The sequence below is a fragment of the Danio aesculapii genome, chromosome 20, assembly GCF_903798145.1.
Source record: "Danio aesculapii chromosome 20, fDanAes4.1, whole genome shotgun sequence".
NCBI classification, from domain to species: domain Eukaryota; kingdom Metazoa; phylum Chordata; class Actinopteri; order Cypriniformes; family Danionidae; genus Danio; species Danio aesculapii.
Window position 1 is genome coordinate 39,459,525 of NC_079454.1, and position 12,738 is coordinate 39,472,262.

Consider the following 12,738-nt stretch of genomic DNA (forward strand, 5'->3'; position numbering starts at 1 on the left):
GTGTACATTTATAGCACAGCTTGTATGACACAAACATGTGCCACACACACACACAAACACTTTTAGAAAGCTGAGTTGAGGCAGCAGGAAAAACATTTTTTGCACATCTATACTTAATCTTAATGAGCAAATTTTTACACACGTAACAACCAGTCCAGGGGCATTCCCAAAACACACACATCCTCACGACACACCTTCCTTACAAGGAAGAAGTGCATAAAAATAGTACAGTATGTCTTCGGAAACTCATAGTTTTTATAGTTTCACTTTCTGTGCTATGAAAATATCTGGAGCTCCAAAAAAGTCTATGAGTTTGCAGTGTGTGTGTGAGAGCCGAGCTTGAGGGATCCCCTCTGCTAAGCGCATGGGACGTAATTAGCAGCGACTAAACCACAACGCACCGCCATTAGCACTTAAAAGGCAAGCCCACTGGAAACTTTTCTGGGTCAATTATTTGACCCGAAAGCACTGATAACACATTGGTGGGCTTTATCACTTGTTCAGTTTTTCCGAAGGCCTGGTGCGACCCACAAAACAACAACGCTGCAAATGTTTGTAGTGTACAATGAACAAAGATATATGTATTGCTTGTGAATATCAGCCCAGACTGTGTTACTGCGAGTGGGGAGAGGTAAAGCCCAAGCATGAAATGTGAGATAAACCTGTTTTGGATGAAAGAGTGAAATCACTGAGCGCATCTGTCTTGCAACTTTTAGCGTGATAAAGCTTTATAAACACTTCCTTGTGATGTTCTTGTGATGCCTCCCATGGAGATTCAACGCTTAAAAGGAGTTATAAGATGTCTTCTCATGTTTTCCTTTTTCTTTAATTTGTTATGTAACTGATGTGTATAAGCATGTGCTTATATTCAATAATCATACCTGTCAACATTAGGATATAAAAATACGGGATACACCCCCCCCCCCCCCCCCCCCATCCTCCCCACCACCCCATAATAAACAAAAAACCTTCAAACCTACCCAGAAGAACTCTCAAAACATGACCCCAAACTGCTTAATCTGTTAATTCAGAGCAGTTTTATTGTATATAAACCTAGCTGAAACCATTACAAATATGGGGAGGAAATAAACTTCAAGTAATATAATACATAACGAACATTAGAAAATTTTAAATAAAAAAAGGTTTGGCCTATATCGATGGCCTATACAGAAATTAAATCAAGTCATAAAATCTCATTTACTTTTATTCTGTATTTAAATCCCTGTCAACCCTCCTGTTTTTCCTGGGATTCTCCTGTATTTTACAGTTCTATCCCGCTATCATCCCGTAAAGGTATTTTCCCATATTTCTCCCATTTTTTTTTTGTCTTTCTCTGAAGGATGGCAATAAACCTTAAAGAGCCGATCCTCCCTATACCAATACCGCCAAACCACCAGAGACCACCCCTTGCTCTTAAATATGAGTCTGCTCTGTGCTTTCATTATATTTAGGCATGAAAACACTGAAATAAATATAAAAACGGAGCGATTTCCTTCATTTTCATTAAAGGCGCCGTCACCCCTCCCACACAGTCCTCAAAACATATAGCGGTGCGTGACTGTCAGCTGATGCGCTCAGTACATCATACATAGACGCCGTTTTTCAAACGGTTTCTGTACACGCGATTTGAATCGGAGCAAAATTCTGGGTTTTGGGTGCGTGTTTGAACAGACATATGCACAATTAATAATAATAACATCTAAACATGTCGATCTTGGTCAGGGTTTTTTTTTTTAACACAACTAATTTCGTCCTAAATGAGCATAAAAAGGTAGGAAAGCAATCGAATGCTTTCATTATAATGTTAGATGTGTGCCTTTTTAAAGTGACACCTCTGTTATTTAATGTAATCAAACAAAAAATCTAAATAAATGAGATTCCTTCATTGATCTTTAATCAGAATGTGTAAGTCATACAGTGAAGAAAAGATTGAGATTTGATAACTTGATTCTGTTTCTTTATAATAGCTATTCATTTTAATAAGATGAACTGTTTGCTAATTTATTTGCTGCTAATGTATGCAATTTATTTTTATTTTTTGTAAATAATAATAATAAAACACATTATTGACCATTTAACTGTTTATTTACAAATACAAAAACTCCAGAAGAACATATTTATTAATTTGGGATTTTTTGGGGGGGTGGGGGGGGTGGGTATCCCTTATTATGGTTGACATATCCCTTATTTTCACATCCCAATATTGACAGATATGATTTAAATTTTGATTACAGTTATTAGTTATTTAGCGAAGAGCAGCTAATCTCTCATTTTGAGCCAGTGTTTTGTTTGATAACTGAGGTGTCCCTTTAAGAGTCCACAGATCTATAATGAAAGCATTTGAGTCAATTCATAACTGTTTATGCACATTTACGACAAAATTATTTGTGTTTAAAATAAAACACGCCAGAACGGACATGTTTACATATTATTAAGGGTATTTGTACGTTTAAAAACACACCTAAATCCTAAAGTGTCCACATTCGCTCATACTCAAATCGCGTGTACAGAAGCTGATCTGAGAACAGTGTCTTCACAGAGCGCGTCCGTCAGTCAGCACTGTTACTGATTCAGAAGTTCCATATGAAGGACGACGGTTGATGCATAGCTTTAATGGAAATTACGTGATTCATCTGTTTTAATATTAATTTCAACATGCTTTCAAGCCAATATAAAGCGAAAGAAAAATTCACTTGAACACCTTTTGCCATTATATCTCATTTGAGATCGGCTCTTTGATGATACTTTCACTTTTCATAGAAATTTTAAAAATACAGGAGAAATACGGGAAAATATTTAAACGGGATAGAATGGTAAAATACAGGAGAATCCTAGAAAAAAAAATGGGAGTTGACAGCTGTGTCAATAATACAGTTGTTCGTACTTCAAATTACTGTGAATAATGAATTTTTATTCAAACTTAGAATGCTTTTTAAAGGTGCCATAGAATTAAAAAAACTAGATTTACCTAGGCATAGCTGAATAATAAGAGTTCAGTAGCCCTTACATTTCAGTCAGTAAAAATGACATACCATTAGTTCAAATACCATTGTTTCCTTGTTCTCAAATCCAGTTAAAACAGGCCAATCGAGAAAATTAATATGCGCACTACAGGCAGCATTTGATTGGCCACAACGCTATGATTTTAATATTTGTTACCCTTATTTTTACAACCCAGGCTCATTCTGATTACGTATACATATCTATATACATTTCTGGAGAGCGGCAAATATGTCCCAGGAGTTTTTTTGCAGTTTTTGTTTTGCCAGAGGCTGTTGTGTACGCTTTTTGAGATCTCAAATTTCTCTCACCAGTGCCATTCACGCCTGCTCTTCTTGCGTTAATCGAACAGAGGCCGCTGTAAACTGACTGACTGATCAACTGACCCACTCTCCTCCTTCCCTAAACCCAACCGATAGTGTTTTAAAAAGCCCCATTGACCAGCGCCCGCCTACTTCCCTAAACTCAACTGCCATTGTTTTCAAGAAAAAATCGGAAAGGAAAAGCCCTCGCCTGATTTTTGTTTTCAGATTTGATCACATTGTCACCTTATTATTTACTTGTTAATTAAATTTTTTGGGTTTTGTTTTTGGTTTTCCTCCTTTGTGGAACAATTCTTCGCCACACTCAAACCCCGTTGTCTCTGCGACATCCTCCAACATATGTGGCCGGCTACTGGACAAACTGGAAACAGCGGAAAAGCCATCTACATGAAGGTAAGCAGTCAGTTGGTAATCGCGAAAAGGAACAGCGTCATGCCGCCCTATAGCGTTAATTTTAAAGATAAAATGCAGCCATACATACTTCTGGCTACATAATTCGTGATCTCCAGAAATGTATATAGGGGTACGTTTTCAGAATGAGCCTATGTTGTATTTTTAAGTTGAGCTAAGCTTGTATTAAACACTCTATGTATGGGACAATAAAAAAAAAAAACTTTTATTTTGGTAACGAGAGCTTTCAGTTAATGCTACCAAGCTTGGAGTATTTATTCTCATCACAGCTCATTGTCAAAATGCAAAATTCAAGAAAAAAACGGATTATAAATGTATTCAGCACCTCTGTCTGTAACTGAATGTTTCGTTAGTTTAACATGTATATGGTGAAATTTGCCCACGTATTTGTAATGAGGCAACAAACAGCTGTTTTCATATACATTAAAACCACAAAATTCAACTCTGTATACATCTCTGTCAAACCCTTTTTTTAAATTATATTTAGAATTAAGCCTATATTTCATCCACAATGCGACAGGGGGGGGAAGGTTATTCTGGTGGCATAAAGATATCTCACTTCTAGCTAAAATAAACCTCTCCATCACTTCAGTTGAAAGATTGTTAACAAGGTCTCGACTCAATTTGTTGAAATATTTTTTGAACTAAAGTATGATTAAATTTCATGTGTGTGTATGTGTCTGCGTGAGAGAGCAAATGTCAGGCACTAATACAGCCGCAGAGCATCAAAGCAGAGCTCAGTAATATTCACTACTGTTCCAAATATGGTCAAAAGCGAGCCTTTCATTATAGGGGTCATTTCTGTGTATATAAATGAGCATATAAAACTGTTTCAGGAGACGTTTTTAATTTACCTAGACCACATATCTACTATGTAGATATCAGGGAACACATTAATATATTGAAGCAGTGCATCTATAGCGTCTTTAAGAATATTCAGATGTTGTACTTGCAGATGTTGTACTGCATGTTGTATTTGCAGAGGTGTTCATGCTTGGATTCTAACATCATTTTCACATGTTAATCTGGCCTATCACATGCCAAAGATAATGACTGAAATTGGTTTTTGATTTTATTTTAATTTTATGTATTTTATTTTTTGTATTGGCATATTGCGGGTTAACAATTATTTCTTAAACTAACATATCTAACTAGCATAATACATACTATTGCAAGTGTCATTATACTGTATAATCCTTTTATTTAAAAAAATGTAAACTTCTTTCCTTAATGTAAGCCGTTCACTAAACTATGTCAGTTCACCTTTTATATAGTGACATTTCTGGTTTGGAGAGCCGTCAATCAAGATGACGGAAACGAGTCATTTCAAATAATAAGGCAGCTCTACAAATCAATCTTATCTGTCAGTTTTGACTGAAAGAGCTCGACATTTTCCATCATGCTTTATTTTTACCTGTTAGGGTAGGGACATTATATAACAGTTGTTATTTTTGTGACATTGATATCACAAGAACATCTGTAACAGAATCTATTTTCAGTCCACAAGCTGTGTTCTGTACTTGCTGATTTGTTTTTCTTTTTAGTTCACTGTACGGACAACTGACAGTATATACAATAAATTAAAGACAATTCATTTAGAAAGTAGTGCTCATCACTCATGTATTTCACACAGCACTTCAAAACATAACTTTCTCCTTTTTTAACTTCCTTATAATCTCTATAATCCGTGTTTATGGTAAATGCTATTTCTAAAGTGGAAAAATACAGCATTTATCTGTCAAAATGAGGGAAAGCACTCTGAAATATCTAGCAGTGTATCAGATAAAGATAGAAAAGTGTTGATAAATATGACATGCATGCATGTTTTGCAATATGGTCAAATTTAAAGCTGCAATATGTAACTTATTTTGGAAAACATATGTTTTATTATCTAATGAGCAATTACATTATGAATCTGTCTGCATTAACCTGAATCACTATGGTTAGCCTATAAAAATCATTTAGGTAATGGGACTATTTCGATCAGTCGTGCCATTTCTCTGCTGTGAAGAGTATCTGCATGACTTGTCATCTCTAAAAAGAGCTCCACGTATGTGTTCTTCTAAGGGAAGGATGCAGTTTTATCTATTATCCACAACAGCAGCAAACATTACATACTGCAGCTTATAAACAATAATATAATATTTTAAGGCATAATATTGCTGCTGAGGCAAAATGGTGGCACAGTGGTAAGCACTATCACCTCACAGCAAGAAGGTAGCTGGAGTTTGCATGTTCTCCCCATATTGGCGTGGGTTTCATCCGGGTGCTCCGGTTTCCCCCACAGTCCAATAACATGCGCTATAGGGGAATTGAATCAACTAAATTGGCCGTAGTGTGTGAATGAGTGTGTATGGATGTTTCCCAGTACTGGGTTGCAGCTGGAAGGGCATCCGCTGTGCAAAGCATATGCTGGATAAGTTGGCAGTTCATTTCGCTGTGGTGACCCCTGATGAATAAAGGGACTGAGCCGAAGAAAAATGAATGAATGTATTGCTGCTGATAAAAAAAACTCATTGTCTGCTGATAGCAATTTAAGCTTGTTTCTGATGTTTTTATTTAAAAGTGAGGAGAAAAATGTCACCTCACTGTACTCTGTTTTTGCTATTGATTATTATTGCATTCTTAGTGTCAAATTTAAAACAAAAATCTTAACAAAAGTTTCTCCCAAAATTCACTTTCTTAAGTGGAATGTAGGAAAAAGGTGGTTTAGATAAAATAGAGCAGGGACCCTTAACTAAAGTCACCTATCTTGGTCATCATACACTAAAATGAGCTAAAGTGAGCAAAATATACAATATTAAAGGCTTATCTAATGTTATTATCTAAATATACACACACCGGCCACTTTTCTAGTACCAGGCTGGACCCCATTTTGGCCTTAAAACTGGCATAGATTCAACAAGGTACTGGAAATATTGCTCAGAGATTTTAATCCATACTGACATGATAGCATCACACAGTTGCTGCAGGTTTGTCAGAGATGACACTGCAAAGGTGCTCTATTGGATTGAGATCTGGTGACTGTGGAGGCCATTTGAGTACAGTGAACTCATTGTCATGTTCAAGAAACTAGTCTGAGATGATTCACGCTTTATGACATGGTGCGTTATCCTGCTGGAAGTAGCCATCAGAAGATGGGCACAGAACTGCCGCTCACTGGATATTTTCTTTTTTCTGACTATTCTCTTTAAATCCTAGAGATGGTTGTGCATGAAAATCCCAGTAAATCAGCAGTTTCTGAAATACTCAGACCAGTCCATCTGGCACCAACAACCATGTCACATTCAAAGTCACTTAAATAACCTTTCTTCCCCATTCTGATGCTCAGTTTGAACTGCAGCAGATGGTCTTGACCATGTCTACAAGCCTAAATGCATTGAGTTGCTGCTATGTAATTGGCTGATTAGAAATTTGCGTTAATGAGCAGTTGGACAGGTGTACCTAATAAAGTGGACTGTAAGTGTATATAATACGTATATATAGCCACGTGCATGGAAAGTGATCAACATAGTAAAGAGAGACAGAATAGTATTGGGATGTGACCTTGAACTGCCATGAACCTGGGCCTCTGTTTTACGGCACTGTAGAGTAAGGAAACCCCCTGTATCATCTTTATGATGTCAAGTTAACCTTTCACTGTTTAGACCAATCTCTAAAGGGGGGCTTTTATGTTCTAAATGCAATGTTGTTATGTTCAAAAATAGCTAGATGGAGCAAAACAGAATGTAATCGAGGGCATGGAAACTTGTTTCTCAAAACTTGTTTTTGGACCCATAATCATGTGGGCAGACCTCAAAATATTGCCCAGCTGCACCTCAGGTGACCCGAGGTCTAAATCCTGGCTCATTTCCTGGCCCTGTTCACCTTTCCTAATGTTTCCTGTCTATCTCTATAGTGTTCAGTCAAAATACTGAAAAAAAAATCGAATCAACTGATAAATCGACTTCTGTGACACAACCCTTATGGGTATGTTTTTACAAATCCTTATTATTCAACACGTGCAAGACTGGAAAGCATTAATTCTACACTAGAGTGACCTTATCTGCCCCATAAAGTCAGCAATAAAGCTCACTTTAATAGACCATTCACTGACATGCAGGTCACATAATACAACTGCCCTCCAAAACCAAAGTCATCCCATTGTAAATGTCCGGGAACAACGAAGATTTCATCACAGAAGTTCAAGGCTATCAAGTAATTTCAATCCTATGATCACTGTGAATAGTTAAACAGTTTTTATGAGCACTATCATTCCTCCAGATGGTACAATAGGATGTTTGCTCTCCTCCGCTGTCTGTTTACAGGGAACAGACGTCACATAAAGTGATCTGCTTGTGTGGCGAGCAGAGCCACATTATTCTGCAACTTAGTGTGAGGCTGGAGGACTGTGTGACATCCATGTCTAAACAATGACTCCTCTGTAACAGCAGGCTGGCCACAGGGTCTCTTGATGAGCCTGGAAACGCGACATGGCTTAATAGGCGGACCCACACATTCTCACTAGGGCAAACAAGCCACAGAGACAAGCGTAACTCCTTAGACAAAGCGTCACACGTGTCACTTCTACAGGACATGATTGTATAGGCTAATGAGTTCAATGGAACTGCTAATGCTGTTGACTATCAGATTTCCATATCAAAACGAAGGTTTTTATTTGAAAAGCTAATAAAGAGACTTGCCGTACAGGTGAAATAGTCCATGTAACATATCAGGAAAATGAGAGTATGAATATGTTGAGCTGTTTCTAACTTAATACACGGTTATTTGTTCCTCGCTCTGCTTTTGTACTTTGTTTAAAGGGCGGCCAACTAAAGTCAGAGTAAAAAGTCCATCTGACAGCAGGACACAGAAGTACCTTTGTATGTGAGAATGTCAACAGTTACTCAGGGTGAATACAGACGAGCCCAGAGCAGGAAAGCACAAGGACAGTGTAAAAGCGCTGACGGATGTCGAGAATACACAACATGAATTGTGGGACTGTATAGAATATCAAATCAAGGTAAAATCTATGTCACCAAATCTACAGACATCTAAAAAGTAGTATCACATTTTATATGGATTCCTGTAGCTCAAACATTAAAGGATTGGACTTGCATTACCAAGGTCATGCATGCCAGGAAATGTATACCTTAAATGTGGTGTAAATCACTTTAGATTACGGAGTCAGTTAAATGCTGAAATGAAATTTGCTGCCCTAAATTGGAAAACTATCAAACCACTGTCTCCTATGGATCGGAGTGATTGAATTAACTTAAGGGCATGTCGTCAGACCTTTGGCACTGAATATAGCATGTTTCTCTACACCTACCTCTACACTCTGCCTTCTGCAGACATCTAAAATCTACAGACATCTAAAAGCTACATCCCATTTCACAGGTATTCCTGAAATTCAAAAAGTAAAGCATGGCAGTCACATTTGATTCCCTGGAAACGCATGAACTGACAAAATGTTTATCTTAACTGCGTTATTAATCACTTTGGATTACTGTGTAATTTGCTGCTGCAAATTGGAAACCAATCAAACTACTGTCTTCTACAGATCAGAGTGATTGAATTAACATAACTGCTTGTCGTCTGAACTGTGGCACAGAGCATAGCTTGGTGCTTTACACATAAAGACCTGTTATCGTCATGTGGAACTGGATCAAGTCCTGATCCTTTCTGACTTTCAATGCATTCCCAAGAAAAATGTGCCAAAATTATACCTTTAGGGCTACAGCAGCTTGTCACTGTACAAGTTCCCTTTAAACTGCAACTTAAAAATATAACAGATGGACTTACCGCTTTCTGTTGTGTCTGCAGAAAGGCTGGGGACCGCTCTGGGTCACTGGAGATGTCGTCCTCTGATTCCTCCCAGGAAGAGGAGAATCCCGTTGATGAGGCAGAAGAGGAGGAGAGCTTCCTCAGGGTTCTGTTAGTTTGAGGACTAACCTCAGCCTCTTTTACCTCCCCACTGACCTCCATACCGTCGTCCGTAATAATGACAGTGGGGATGGAGCCCAACTCTGGACTTACCCCGTCAGGCTCTGCCTGGGTTGTTGGCTCAGCTCCTGGCTTTGTCAAACATGTCTTGGTCCAAGATGCTGAGCAGTCATTGGCCTCTGATGAAGTCCTGGAGTGATTGTCGGTAAGGCTGTCATCGCTCTTAGTTCCAGCTGATGTACTCTTATGTGGGCCGCCCTCTTCTGTATTTGGGTCGGCCCCGTCCTTCTCTTCACCGCTGACCTGCAGCCCCTCCTCCGTGCCGGAGAAGCGCTTTCCATTTTGCAGTTCTTTGGGGATCCCTGTTGAGTGATCCTTGTTTTGTGTTGCAAGTGTTTCCTCTGGGTTCAAGCTAAGGTTGGAAAGTTGGTCAGGGGCAAAATAATGGGGAGTTTTTTTAGAAATCTGCGGGCTTCGATGAACCTCTCGACTTAAAGCCCGAGCTGATATTTGGGCTTCAAACAGGCCCACCTTCTTGTTTACCCCCACATTCTGCAGTTCCTTGTTGCGTTCAAGTTGCAGAGCAACACGTCGCTCTTCGTTCTCCTGTTCGTCCTCCAGTCCTGACCCACTGAGTCTCCGCACACGACTTCCCACATGCACACCCAGCGATTCCGGCCTTCGACATGGTGAAAGTGCTCTATGACAACTGGAACCAGAACTTGTTGGGAAGACAAAGGACTTTCCTGCAGAGCCAGGGCTCAGGCTGCCTGGGCTATAGGGACTTCCGCTGCCACCCAGAGGTGGGCTGAATGTTGAACGACTGGGTACTGGGAGCACAGGCCTTCCTGTCCGAGGGCTGTTCTTATCGGTCAGGTTGTTGGGGTTCATCATTATCAAGCTGTTCAGAGCATAAGCTGCCATAGTGGCAGGCTGGACCTGTCCGTTTTTGCTCCCATTTAGGTTTATTCATCCAAGGTCCACTGGCCTTTGGACCTAACCATCATTGGGAGGAACAAAAGGAAAACTGACATGTAGAATACCAAAATACTATCCCAGACTCCTTTCCTCAATCACATATTATATCCACCACTGGTTCATGCTAAGCAGAGTTCTGAAAAAAAGCACAAAAGATGTAAAAAGCATATGCTCTTTTAATAGTTGAAGTACTGTTGTGCACAAAAGTGAATGTGATGGATTTTATAACAAGCAAGACTGCCTGAATAATTTCAGTAAATGTAAAAGTATTTCAGAAATGCAAAAGTGCCTTGGGTTGATTATCGTGCTCACATTATTGAACATTAAATAATTTTCATGGAGTACAGACAGAATTAGTCTATAAATGCCTTCTGCTGCTCACAAAAGGTTTATATGATTGTGTTGGTTTTGATGGCTATCAGGATGTTTCTGTTTGCCTCTGCTATGTAACATCAAAACGAGCTATTCCAGCATTATGGATGTGACATTTGCTGTAAAAACTAAATACATAAATACACAGAGGAAGTGTGTATTAACATTATAATGAAACATCTGTTTATATTTTTCAAAACAACTAACCACAGACTTTTGGGATCAGAAAAATATCAGTCTGTAAACATTTTTAATATTTTAAATGAGGAAAATAAACATGCGTTATGGATGTGACCAAAAAAGTCAGCGAGATTACAGTGTACAACATACTTTGTAGTAATTCTGTGAATTAAACTACACAACCCAAAAGACATAATGCTAATGGAAAGGATAAGAGTTGGCTGACTATAGAACAAAAACGATTGAATTTCTTTTATTTGACATTTTTTGCATTTATGAGGAAAAATCTTCGTCATGGATGTGACAGATGTGAAACTGGCATTTGTGTAATTTTGGTAAATCAAATATAATAGTTTGAAAACATTAACAGAGACATTTTGACTATTTTTAAAGCACTGTAAAATGCTTGCTTACACAATAAAAAATTAGAAACGGTTTTGATATTTTGGCGAAAACTTTATTTTTCTCATGGCAATGTTTAAGTGTTGCTTCTAGTCTTGTGTCTTATTTAATCAAAATCACACCGTTTTGCTAATTCAGCCAGTGTTGTCAACACATTATTACTTCTTATAGCAACATAAAAGCACATACAAAGAGACATTCAAGAACTTTTATGTCTTTGCCTGGAAAAGACAATGATGTAATACAGTACAACACAAAAATAATATTACACATACCATTACAATTATATCACATTCAGTTTGTCTTGCTAGACTGTAAACGAAAAGATAATTGTTAAGATTAATTCTCAGATACCACAAAAATACCGAAGCACTTTTTTTACTCTGCCAACAGTGATCGTTGTAAGGCCTCAACCCCTCTGATGTTAAACATCTGAGGATCTCAAGGACAAAACAGTCCGTGAGGTATCAATTATCTGCTTCCTTTTATAGCAAAAGCTACGACATGGGAAAAAGTTTCGTTTAACTGGTGCATTGAAATTCGATTAAGTCAAATGCTCCGCCAAATGATTTCATAATGAACCAGAACAGTTTCCTGCAAGTTTTCCAAGTGGTTCTAATTATTTTGACAGCCGAGGCAAATGATCTGAGAGCCAACACACCCCAAAAAAAGCAGCAACAGATTTCTGCAAATATAGAATTTTCCTAAACACTCACCTTCTAGCAACCAGAAACAAATGAAAACACCCACGCCTTCAGGATGTTGTATTTAATAGTAATATCTTTCATATAGAGTCCAGCTAAACATCACATGCTTTGACTAAAAAGTCAGGTTGGATGAACCGATTGTGCCCTGCATTTTAACTCGAAGGGGGAGAGGTCAAGGGTGGAATGCACCTCCTCTCATTTAACACAACCACCTCCCTTTTAAGTGATTTTTAACGGTTCTTTATTGCACTGACTATTCAAATGCATCTTGAGACATCCCACACCACTGGTGAAACACTTACACTTTGTGTTTCAATGTAAGTGTGCTTCCAATCATCACCGAAGATGATTATAAACCAGTAGAGGGTTAATATGACTCTTGAGAAGCTTTAAAGCATCTCAATAAAAGCCCTTCACTGAACTGCCCACTCTCTGGCATT

At 38.3% G+C, this 12,738-nt stretch overlaps 1 protein-coding gene across 2 annotated transcripts in view; it reads right to left on the minus strand.

Moving 5' to 3' along the window:
- itpkb (inositol-trisphosphate 3-kinase B) overlaps positions 1-12,738 on the minus strand; it is a 70,198-nt gene that overhangs the window by 56,748 nt on the left and 712 nt on the right. The window contains exons 1-2 of one of the 2 annotated variants that reach the window (XM_056481041.1): positions 12,308-12,395; positions 9,519-10,773 (exon numbers count right to left, since the gene is read on the minus strand). In XM_056481041.1, the coding sequence (XP_056337016.1) occupies positions 9,519-10,583 (1,065 nt within the window). In that variant the 5' untranslated portion in view covers positions 10,584-10,773; positions 12,308-12,395. Of the gene's footprint in view, positions 1-9,518; positions 10,774-12,307; positions 12,396-12,738 lie in introns of those variants that run through there. The other variant, XM_056481040.1, reaches the window with a different exon arrangement.